The 12,954-nt window shown below is 45.1% G+C and overlaps 1 protein-coding gene across 1 annotated transcript in view; it reads left to right on the top strand.

Annotated features, from left to right (window-relative positions):
• prmt3 (protein arginine methyltransferase 3) overlaps positions 1 to 12,954 on the top strand; it is a 104,575-nt gene that overhangs the window by 90,597 nt on the left and 1,024 nt on the right. Inside the window, exon 15 of the mRNA XM_080427727.1 lies at positions 232 to 319. Within this exon, the coding sequence (XP_080283853.1) occupies positions 232 to 319 (88 nt within the window). The remainder of the gene's footprint in view (positions 1 to 231; positions 320 to 12,954) is intronic.

Genomic DNA, 12,954 nt, shown 5'->3' with positions numbered 1-12,954 from the left:
GTACAAATACATTGACCACGGGTCCATTTGGTTCCATATGTACCCTCGCGCAGTTAAATTTAGATCGCGTGGGGGGGGGGGGGGCTAATGGGGTCGCCTAATGCAAAATTACCAATAATAGTAAAATCCTGAACCTTTTCAAAGCATATTTTGTCTTCTTGGCTTGGTGTTAAATAGTTACGGCTTGTGATAGATGTGTTTCTGCATAATGTGTTTTGTTTTGAACGGCAGGTGATGTTCTCAACGGGGCCTCAGGTCACCAAGACGCACTGGAAACAGACTGTCTTCCTCCTGGAGACTCCCATCCCTGTTCAGGCTGGTCAGTATACCAAACACAACCTCATCCCAAGACAAACACACTATTGTAACTTCCTGGGTTAAAACCCAGCTCAGTAATGTACTGAATACTACAGGGATGACATCTTGTAAGCCAACCTGAAAATGACTCCCACTTTGGTATACAGTATCAGTTTTCACCTGATACACTTACTGTAAGTAAGCAAAAGCACAGACCAGCTTAGATATTAATGGAGGAGTTCACCCAAAAAATGACCTATTTTCTATCAATTACACACCCTATGAAGCCTTGAATCCATGGATTATTTTTTGTTTTTGTCGCATTCCTAAGCTAATAATTTGATTCCCGTCTCCTACCGGCTAATGTATCCGGTAGGAGACACAAAGTAGATTATCTGTGTCTCCTACCGGAAATACACACGGTCATCAAATTATTGTCTTAGGAATGCCACAAAAACAAAAATAAATCCATGAAATCAAGGCTTCATGGGGTGTGTAATTGAATTTTTTGGGTGAACTCCTCCTTTAATGTGTGTAATTTGTCCTACACCTAGAACAAAACGTGAAACTAATTTATATTAGGCTAACGTTTGGACAGCTCTACCATACCAGCTACAGCCAGCGTGGATTTTAATTTAAACATTAAAATGCTGCTGCTTTGATGCGACAAGTGGGCTAATTAATGAGGCTTATTGAACAGCTGAGAAACCTGCACATTTAGCCACATAGAAAAGTAGTGCAAATGAACTACAAATGTTTATGCTGAAGTCTGTCATGTGTCCTCTAAGGTTTTCTCTAGCTCAAGAACTCAGCAGTCAGGTGGCGTCTGCAACAGGAATTTGGGTTGAAAATAGTGATGAGGGTTGAGGGGGCTTTTGTACTGGAACTACTATAACTCGAGCACGACTGTGTGAGCTCTTGACAAAATATTCTGTTGCAACTTGATTTAATATGCTAAGATGATGTATAGGGACCTATCTTTTTCTTTCAATGAAAGTAAAAGTCAGACAGTCGTGAAATTAACAGAGAGGAGACGGGATGACAGTGACACAAGTCTTTCTGCTGCCATGCAAAACTTGTTTATGCAACGAAGAACTGTAAAACATATTACTCCTTAAGATATTCTTTTCAGGACTAAGCTAGATCAAAAGCTAGGAGATGAAGTGAATTTGAAGGAGAGTAGCCTACCGCAGTTTGCACCATTTTAGTTTTTTTCTCCACGTTGATCTGAGCATGGCTCCACAGTGCTCCTCAGCAGGCAATCTGTCTGTTGAGAGGTGATGTAGTCAGAACGGCTGACACCTGTTATCTGTCACCGATAGAGAGACAGAGAGGGATCAAAACAAATCACTGGCAGTCATCAGAGACGGCATGTAAAACTTCATCTTGATAGCCCCTCCTCGGCTAACCTCTCCCTGAATCATGACACCTTACCACGAAAGCACTTTGTAACTGACCAATGAAATATTTATTGAGTTGTCGTATGAGCAGGCTAGAATATGAAAACATTTTCGTCGTTTGGTGTGAGGTGTGAAACAGGTGGGGTCATCCCGGTGGCTCGAGCCAGTATAGTATGCTTATCACATAGACACGATCCAATTTCGATGTCCAGGGTTCTAAGCCAGCTCATGACGTGTATCATATGTCATCCCGTTTCCCTCTGATCGCATTTTCCTGTCTCTCTACGCTGTCCTGTCTAATACAGCAGCAATCACCTTCAGAATTATATTTAAAAATAACATTGCCAGTGAGTTCCACATTGACAGTTAACGGATGACTCACACAAGTTTATTTGATTAAATATAAGACAAATAGTGTGTGTGTGTGTGTGTGGGTGTGTGTGTGTGTGTGTGTGTGTGATTTTCCAGTTAAGGTGTATAGTAGGTCTGTGCAATGTTGATGAAGAAATCATAAAATCTTGTTTTGCTGGATACAGCAATATAAACTTTGATGACTTGTGATTGCTGACGCTATATCTACAATACAAGAAATAGTGTTTGTTGATATATACACCAATTTTTTTATTATGAATAACACACTTCTTGATTAGTAGATTAATTGAAAAAGTAATCAGTAGAATAAATAAGAAGATAATGGATAGTTACAGCCCTACTCTGTTAATGAGTAACTTGACGTGTGGGCGATTAGAGGACAACCTGTGCCTGTGATGAAACTACACAGTCCAATCCTCAACGTTAATTGAACTCACAGACTGTACGAATGTAGCGCTGTTTGAAAGCACCGGGACTCTGCGTGAGATATCCTAATGGGAATCTGTGTGGGAATCTGTGCGGGGAGGGGGTTTACGCGTCGACCGATGCGGGGATGGATGGGGTCGAGGTAGCGGCTGTCCACTGCCCGGCCACATATCAGATAGACGCTACTGTAATAAATGAGCTGAACCAGAGAGGGAGGGAGGGGAGGGAGGGGTGTTGAGCAGTCCCCGTTCCCCCCTCACACACCACCACCACCCTTGGACGATAAGAAACGTCAAGGCGGGTGACGGCACTCCGACACTATCGAAACCCACGTCACGATCTGCCGGCAAGATACAAGGCAGCCCGGCCGTTGCTCCCGAAGGCTGAGCTGAGTATGCAGCGTTATGCTAACAATGCAGAGTTGTGTAAAAACACTGCAGTGTTGAAACGGAGACAGATTTCATTTAGCGATCCGCCACAGAAGGCCCGGCATCTGCTGACAAGTTTGTCCCCTTTCATTTACTTTAGGGGGATGTGTGTGTGTTTTGTGTGTGTGTGTGTGTGTGTGTGTGTGAGTGAGAGAGAGTGAGTGTGTGTGAGTGAAAGAAAGAGTTTGTGTGTCTGCAAGTGTGGCCGTGCCTGCGTGCGTGCTTGACTCCGTCACAGTGGGTGCGTGCGTGCGTGCATATGCATCTGTGTACGTGCACACATACGTACGTGCATCTGCTTGCCTGTGCTCCCCCCCCCCCCCTCTCTCTCTCTCTCTCTCAAACACACACACACACTTCACCACACACTTGCGCATGCCCATTCCCCAGCAGGCAAATGGATGGAGCGTTAGTTGAGAGCTCTCTCTGTATTTGGTTTCGGTTGACTTCTCCTCCCTCAGTAATGCGTGAGTCTGCTGCAGAACCCACACTCCAACCGATCATCACTCACTGACTGGCACTGGAGCACAGCTCCCAGAACACATTCACACACACACACCCGTGTTCCAATGCAAATGCACTGCAAATACAGATGCACGCTTAAGACACATTTAAGCATTTGCATGAATAGACACATACACATCCATACACACACACACACACACTGACACACACACACACACACACACACACACACACACACACACACGCACACGCACACGCACACGCACACACTGACACCATGCAGTGCAATGTGTGCATTGGTCAGTGCTGGTACAATCCCAGCATACTGGACACACCTGTCCCATAATAGCCCTTTCACTGTTTCACAATCATGAACTAAAACCAAAGTAAATGAGTGGAGAATACAGAAGCAATTAACATCCTATCATGCTTTGTGACATGTATGAAAATGCTGAGCATGCCCAGTTTACCTTGATTTTGGATCGAGACGTCAAGAGGAAAAGATCTTTGAGAGAGAGATTATTAGTGCATGGATGCCAGGAGCTTCAGTCAGAAATACTGCTCAACTGGCTGTGTTTCAATAGAACCAGCGACTATGTGACAACTGCATGTGTATCCATGGGATAGACATCAGTAAATAGTCAAAACAAGAGCAGCTATTCTTCAGTTGGCTGAGAATATCAATGCAGGACATGAACAGACTGTGTCAGCAAGAACACACTGATGTGGATCAGTAGAGGGCTGGTGCCACATTGCACTTACATACTAGTAAGCAATTTTCCCTTTTTATCGCTTTTCATCTCTTGCTTTCTTTTTTTGCTTCCTCTCTGCCTGTTTCTCTCTGTTCACAGTTCAGTTCCAGTGAGCTTTATTGGCATTAAATGCTAATGTATAATTGACAATGACCGTCAAACAGGGTTTTTGATACTCCATACCCTTTACCTGCAATTGCCCTCACAAAGTTGTGGGGGGAGCCTATTTCTTACTAGAAATGCCATATATCATGAACGCGCCATCCATTAACTCTCTCAGTGCCACACCCCCAAAGTGTGGTCCAGAGACCCTCATGGTTCCTTGAGGGGGTTCCAAATGGCCCCTTGGGGGAGTTGGGGGAGTGTACAAATGGACCCTTACGGGTCCATTTGGTTCCATTTGTACACTCTCAAAGTTATGGGGGCCTTGAAATTGAAAGGTTTGAGAACCACTGTGCCTTCATTAGAATTGGTAACACCTGTGGAAGGAAGTAAGGAAGAGGCCCAATTTCTTTCCAATGTGGCGGCAGTGCATAGAGCCTATTGCATGTCGAGGGGCATCCTCCAAAACCACTTTCACTTCTGCCCAAAGGGGGCGCCGGAAATATATGAACAGTTGCACCGTCTGTGGTACAAACTCCACCGCAGCTTCCTTGTGTCCTGACTGCTCTGCTCCACCCCACGACTGACACAGACCTGGGTAGCCGACCCGGCCGGTCGGGGATCTGCTCCCCGAGGAGGAGGAGGGCACCTTTCTAGTTATTAATTGAAATTGTATGCCTGAGATTCAGGGCTATATAAGAGCTACACAGTAAGAGTGTCTGTAAACACAACTTTGACACATGAAGTGTACAAAAAAACACCACAACAACTAATATGATCATTCATACTGAGCTATTCACCTGGGTAGCACGCGCCACCGATTCGCGCAGAGCTATCCAGGTGGGCAACAAGTGCTGTTAACTGAGTTGTTCTTGGTGGGGTGTCACGCGCTGCCGACTGGCTCGCATGCAACATCCACCGGACGAGTGATTTCCAGTTGGGTGGCACTTGCTGTTTACTGGGTCATAGCCAGGTTGGATAAGTGGTGTGTCTAAAGGCCAGGCTTTTGAAGTAATTAGCCTAGTGTTTCGACTGTGTTGAGTATGAATTTTGTCAAGGATTTCTTCAGTTTTGGATCAGACACATGTGTCCAAGTCCACCGTCTCGTGTCTAGGGTTAATGCACGTTTTTCTCTGTTTCTCCCTCTCTCTGTTTATCTCCCTATCTCTTTCTCTCTGTCTCTCTCTTTCTCTTTCTCTCTCTCTCTGTCTACCTTCTGTCTCTGATTATCCTTGTGCTGGTTATACAGCCAGTAGAGCATCTGTTATGTTGCTCTGGGATAGTATGAGGGCCAAAGTAACATGTTACTGTGTGAACATAAGCCAAGCCTGTCTTATATACACACGCACAGTCACACACACGCACACACACGCACACGCACACACACACACACACACACACACATACACATACACATACACACACACACACACACACACACACACACACACAGTTTTAGATTCTGTTATTGCTGATTTGGTTCAGACAGGTGTCAAGTCACTTTGTATTGGTGTCATGTTGTATACTTGTAGACAAGTAAGCAGTGTGAGAAACGTTAAAAAAGGAGCAAATACTGTAACAGGGAGAGCAGGAGGGTGAGAGGGAGGAGGGGGGGTAATTTATGTACCTGCTCCACCCCAGTGCACCACTGGTCCCAGACCACCTCCCATGGCCTTAAACCAGAAATTGACTTTTTTAACAGCATCCACTGGTTGACTTCTACACTGCTATGGTGGTGCTTTGTGTCAAACTGGCACACAGAAAAACACTCAAATGCAGTTCACACAACACACATGTAGATAAACCTACAAACCAACATGGGCATACGGTACGTTGATGCACATGTTTTAAAGTGTGCAAAACGCAGACACTCGGGCATGCACAGATAAAACAAGCACCTGTGTGTGTGTGTGTACACACCACAAACTTGACTTTTGTTCTGCTTATTTGCCCACTCAAATGAACCCCTTCTAATTCACACTACTTACACTGGTCCTTATTTTTTGCCCGAAATTTGTTGCGTAAAATGTTTATTTTTTTTACTTACATTGAGTCAATAACGTTTACCCACTGCCTCCGAAATTTTCGTCAGGCATATCCTTTTTTCGGACCACGTTTGATTTTCTGCATTTTTCACATCATGTCTGTATGTTGTAGTGTTTTGAGGCTATAGCCTACAGCCTGTGGATTGTCATAGTAGCATGCACTTTTCCAACGGGAAAATACTCTGTGTGTGTGTGTGTGTGCGTGTGTGTGTGTGTGTGCGTGCGTGCGTGCGTGCGTGCGTCAGCTGCTGTTTAGGATTGTTTTTAGTGTGGCATCAAAATGGGCCAATTAAATAAACATTGAAACTCTCCTTGCTCATCTCAATCTCAGAATAGACCCAATATTGGGTGAGAGGACCACACAATCACCTTCACTGCTTGACAACTTTTTTATATTTTTTTGTTATGTGAAATTATCACCAAATAATTTAATAATACACATCAGAGTCAATGTACAAGGTGGGTTTACGGATTTAAAAAGTCAGTATTTTCGCATATGAAAATACATACTTCAATGGGCAAGACCCTTTACTGTGAGGCCATTGGCTGAGAGGAGAAACAAGACATGACACACAGTCATGTATACCATGCTGTCTTTTTTCTGTGTGTGTGTGTGTGTGTGTGCAGTGTATGCGCGATTTGTTTTCATAGACCTGGTTCCTGATTTGTCTCGCAGAATCTGGCAATACTGCTAGTGTCCTAGTGGCTCCCCAGTGGCTTAGACCTGTTGCTTATTTATCTCGCAGAATCTGGCAACACTGCTAGGCCATAGCTTGGGAGGACGAGACCGCCCGTTCAGAGTATGGGAAGGTATCCCCATTAGCTTAAAGGACAGCCAATGATCGAAAACATGTAGAGAATCTGTCTAACACATGTTGACTAGTCGTCAGTCTCTTCTTAGACCAGCTCGCAAGCTGGTAAAAAAAACTAACGTTGCAAAGTAACATAAAAGGTGGCAAAACTAATAAACATCCTCATACTGTATCTCCACCTACTTTAACACAGCCTTGATTGAGAAACACCTTCCACTGCATCCTACTTTAAGCCAAGGTGTGCTGCAAGAGTCGGTGGTTTGTTCCAATACTGAGTCTGTCCACATTGATTTATTGTAGCTGGGACAGAAGCCTCTTTGATGTATTTGTACAAGTGCAGTAATTAACTCTGAGATAAGTACGATTCTATGGGAGGCATCAGCGGAAGGGGAGAGAAATACAGCACCAAACAAAACATCTCCGCAAACACTTCTGCGTGGCAGCTTCATAAATTAAACACTGTGTCGTTTGTCATGCCCGGAAGTGTTTACTGTATAGAAGAGGAGGTTAAGAACTCCTTTACCTTTTGTTTGTTTTGTCCCCACCGACCCGGCGGCTACTGTGGCTTTGCTTACTTCATGATTGTTTAAGAAAGGAGGTCATGTTTTGTGCAAGAAACTCCCCCATGATCCTCTGGGGCGGTGAGCGCATGCCCGGTTTACCCTGCGCTGGCGTACAGGTTTTTCAGGGATGCCATCGATCTTTGGTTTCCTGCTCACTCTCAAAGCTCTCTTTCCATCAGCTCTCTGTCCCTTTGTCTGTCCTGAAAAGTGCTGTAAGTCTTCCTCTCAGTCTCTTGCTTATTTCCTGGCAGTATACTGATACCCCCCCTCCCGTTCTTATCTACATTCACTCACTTTTAGCCCCCAAACCTCTGCCTTTTGATCTCAGAAGGTCCTTGAAGTGTCGAGAACGATGGGGCGATTTGGAGCCCCAGCTGAGGCTGAAAATGCGCTATGGGCTGTAATTCAACCCACTGAGCTGGCTTTGTGTCTGCAGGCAGGTGCTCAGAATATATACAGCCCATCAACCCTGCCTCTCCTCTCCCTCCTCCCTTCACAGAGAAAGAACTGAGGCAGTGAGGGAGAGAGTCAGAGGTAAACTGTAAAAACGGTCAAATGTTCCTGGTACAATTAATAGAGAACAACGTTCTCCTGAGCTGCTTCTATACCTCTTCAGTCTCAAGAGTTTAAATTAGTACTCAGGAGGAGTTTAAAATAGTACTTTATTTGCGCTGTGGGATCACTGTCTGTGGACAATATTAATGGCCCTTTTACTCACTTACTGTTGGTTGCTTGTGACTTTGATGAACCGGAATTTAAGCCGACTCCACAGTTTCACCCTTAATGTCGCTATGAAGTGCATCCGCTACATACCTAATGTAAGTGTGTGAGGGTACCGCTTGCTCTTTGGTTGTTACTGGACAGAGAAGGGCCTCCGCAGGAATCACACATCTCAAGGCATCCAGTTAAGACTAGGAATAGAAAATGCAGACCATTTACAGCGTGACCAATTATTGACAACAAGTTTAAATTACTCAGACGTAACAAGCTGTCTATCACTAGTGTAATTTCACTGACAAAGCAGGCGAGCAGTGAAATGGGCTGAGATTGGGTGTTTTCTCTGGGACTGTAGGTGGCTAATGACAGTGGCATGTTGATGTACGATGTCCTAGTGAAAGACCAGCTCCCCGTTCCCCTTTACTCATTTCCACACATGGTTAGCTCTTCGTCCTGCTCCCTGATTGGCCAGTTTATTGTAGGCACTGATACTTTTCCCTACCATGGGGGAGGGGGGTGTGTGCACTGACTGTCTGCAATGGTTGTGCTGTAGTGGTGGCATTAACCTAGCCTTAGACCAGCTTGGTTTAAATCTAAATTTGTATCTTTGAATTGGTTTGATTTTTACTTTACCCGTTAGCATTCCTAGTTTCCTTTTTCTGTTAGCATGCCATTTGCTAGCCGTTACTAGCATACAGTTTATTTAACTCATTGCCTGCCATGGACAAATTGATTTGTCAAATTCTGCTATGGCCCAGCCTGTCAAGGACGAGTTTGGACGAGTTTTAAAAAAAATGATTTTGATTTTTTTCACACAGAACCAGAGATAACGCCATCCAAAGATGTGCTGCTCCATTCACTCCCTGGTTAACTTATTGCTTAAAAATGCTCTATCTCGGCTCCTGTGTACTTTTTTTTACTCTATATATTTTTGGCAAAACATGCTATTTTCAACTTGCCACAACAACTATGGAACGGATTACCGCTATATAATTGTTCCCCCATTCTATGAGACCCCTGTGTGTGTAATGAGGGGATCACCGTGCGGATAGCATTCACAGGTTGATTTTTCAAAGGTTGATAGAAATCGCTCGTTTTCGCTGGCAGTAGCGTAACACTATTACACTATTACTCTGACAGTTAAAGAGTTAATCTTGCTGTGTGAATAGATGGGAAGTAGTTGTCAAAATGGTCTGTGCATTTATTTTCTGTTTTTCTAGAAAGGTGTCAGATTGGCTCCCATCTGGTTCCTAGCCAGCTCAACTGTTTGTTTTGTTGGGGCAAAAGTCTTTGATCTGTTACTTTCATTGCTTTTGGAGAGTGTTTCAAAAGGCTATTATTTATAGGTCAAGCAAGTGTCCTTTGGCCTTCTTCAGCCTTTTGCCAAGTTTGATTTTGAGGGCAGTCCACCCCCCTGGCTCCCTTCACTGCCCTCAGCTCCAGGCTGCTGGTCACTAGGGGGAGTTGTAGTGTAGTCAGCTGTGAATTTGCTGTGGAGTTCAGGAGAAAGCAGAGTAGTCTCTAATCCCTCCCCCCCCACTTTTCTATGAAAGGAAAGAATCATTCTCTCACAATCTACAAATCCTGCCTCCTGTGTTGTTAAATTGGACGGTGAAGGGCTATGGACAGAAATGGAACCCCAAAATGAGCATTGGCGTTTCCCATTTCCCCATGTGTGGTTTAAATACAATCCTTAGAAAACTGTTCAATAAATGTACAATTTTCTCCTTTGTTTTTGCCTCTGGGGGCACCACCTTCTTTTTTGTGTAGAAACAGGAACTCGGTTTTGCTCCTCCTCCCCTTTCTCAGTCCACTTCCTCCCGGGTGCTTCTGCGTTTACTCCTTTAAACAGCAACACTACATGTTTAAGGCAGAATCTGTCTTGAGAGATTACTTCCTCGCTAATCTCTCAAGAACAGATTCTGCTCTGCGTTGGAATCTGTCGTGAAGGTTCGTCATAACGTGTGCGCACTGTGTGGGCGTGGGCATGCCTTCAGATCAGGAAGCAGGCCGCGCTTTACCCAATCAAATGTAGTGGGCGGGATTTACGTGTCCGCTGATCCTTCCCTACTCGAAACAAGCCGAAACTAATTTAACAATGGCGTCCGCGGAGCAGACAAAACCACGGAAAGATATTCACATTTTAACTTGCTCTTTCATCATAGAAACAAGTGGGCTTATAACCAAAACGATCCATGTTCTCTGGGAGAAGTGGTGTTAGTGTTCCGTGTAGAAATATTGTTAGTGGGAATGAAAACATAGTCGCACCAACCGGAAGTGGAGCGTGAAGGCAGACTAAAACCCCGGTTTCCTTTGCGCACGTGTGCTGCGTCGTCATTGTCCCAGAGCCAACATGAGATAGTACAAACAGCAGAGGGCGCTGTTTTTCATTCTCATTTGGCTTTGGGTTCCCAGATTGCTTCCTCGCTGACCCACATGTCGTGTCAGGGACGGAGGAGCACTCACTTTGTATCGCTCAACGTCCCTCGGTGTCTTCCTCGTTGACTAATGCATGCAATGTCTTTAGTAAGGCTCTGATTGGCATTCGGCCTGTGACATCACACCCTGTCCAAGTTGCATGGCCTACTTCAAACCTGGAATCAGCAAGTGCTATGTCTAAAGACCAGATTTAGTTGTAAAACGCTATATTAATGTGTTCACTGTATATTCACAGTTGAGCTTCAAAAAGAAAAATGTATGCCTCCTTTTAGAGTTCAAATAACACTCCAGATTTGACTGTGTGGGTTCACTGTCTTATATGGTGCGTACTGATGCATTACCCACCTTGGCCTGTGAGTGAAAAGGATGCTGCAGAATCTGCGTCAATCCTTGTGAGGAATCTCCATTGATCCCTGCCTGCCAACCTCTCTTAACCTTCCTTTACCTGCTTGGATATAATTAAAAGCTGCCTCCAGCCCTGGCTGTGAGGATTAATTTGCTAAATATCCCGCTCTCTGTGTTGTCCCGGCTCACTGCTTACAGCACAGCCTGAAGACAAATGGATGGTGGAGCCTTCAGCACAGGAATGAGCTTTCTCTTCTATGAGCAGCCTGGTCTGCAGCCTATAACGCATGGAACCCACCTGGCGAGCAAGCATAAGCGCACAGATGCTGCTTTTTTTTTACCACTCCATATTAATGAATGAATGCAGCCGTTCTCACTGGCAGCGCACAGACCCTCCGCTTGTACGCACGTGGAGATTTTTTTATTTTTGCTCTGGGCGGAAAAACAAGTTATTTCTCCACACAAATTTTCGATTTTCAATGTGTATAGGATTACCAGACATCCCGCTGTGGCCGGGTTTCGTCGAGAACAGTCGTGCACGAACATGCGAGCACAATACAGCGCGCATACGCCACTTTTTTGTTAGGTTCGCTGCGTAACTCGTACAACACCCCCTTCTGGAATGACACAGTTTAAAAGCTAATTCATTAATTACACTCAAACACACGCTTTTGCAATACACATGCTGCTCTCACACACACACACACACGTTCATGGACCCAACACAATGTCATCGCAGTAGTTGTTTGGCTTTCTCTTATAACGGAGTGACAGACCCCGGAGTGCAGTGCCGGTGGCACAGTCCTGGTGACTTGCGTCGGCATGGTAACGGCCGAGAAGTGACAGGCAGCAATGGCGGATGCTTCGGCGGTTGTGGTGGGGTTGGAGGAGCTGTGCTACCGTCAGCATTTTGTCAGCCCCCCACCCCGCCACCCCCCGTCCTCTGATAACCTACAGCAGCAGTAGAGGAACGCACGGCACGGAGGGAAGGGGTGGGGGGGAGTGGGAGGTGTCAGAGAAGGCTTGTTTGCCGATTGGGTAAACATTCATTTACCCCCCAGCAGTCAAATGTGAAGTTAATCAAAGTGATTATGCATCGTAATCATCAGCGTCTCCTCCCGGCCTCAAGTACACATGGTGATCAGCGTATAATCATTCTGTGAACACGCTACAATTTTTCCCACAGCACATCTGGAGGGGTGGGTTGTGTATCCCCCTTTTTACAGTACGTGTCGTGCACACACACACACACACACACACACACACACACACACACACACACACAGAAAGGGACATGTACATGTGTGTGCGGTGGGCGCATGCATGCATACATACAGTCTTGTGCTTTAAAAGACATTGCCTCGCCACACAGGTAGTCATCATTTCTGCTCCAGAACATTTCTGCTCACACCGCCACAGGCTGTGCACTGGTGCAAAAGCGTGAGCTCAGCACTGTCTGCCATATTGCTGTGGGAAACAGGAAAGGAGATCATTATATAAGCAATTCCTTTTTTTTATGGATACAGTTTTATCCCCAGCATGCCCTCCGTTCTGACTCGATGAAGTGGTTTTCTATTTTTATGAATGTTAAAGAGAAAACCGGAGCTGATGAGTTTGGTTATCTATCTGAGGTAACGCCATGGCGATTCTGTTGCGCTGTTGCAAATCTTAGGGTGTGTTAAGCAGGAACAAAAAATCATTTAAGTTGGGTTGTCATTTGCAGAAATGTCTTCCTGTCTTCAAAACATAATGCATAAAACATACGCAGATCCTCACTTAGGCTATTACAGA

This window comes from Gymnoscopelus braueri (genome assembly GCF_963280865.1).
Source record: "Gymnoscopelus braueri genome assembly, chromosome: 1".
NCBI classification, from domain to species: domain Eukaryota; kingdom Metazoa; phylum Chordata; class Actinopteri; order Myctophiformes; family Myctophidae; genus Gymnoscopelus; species Gymnoscopelus braueri.
Note: the sequence above shows the minus strand (reverse complement) of the source record. Positions and strands in the feature narration are given on the sequence as shown.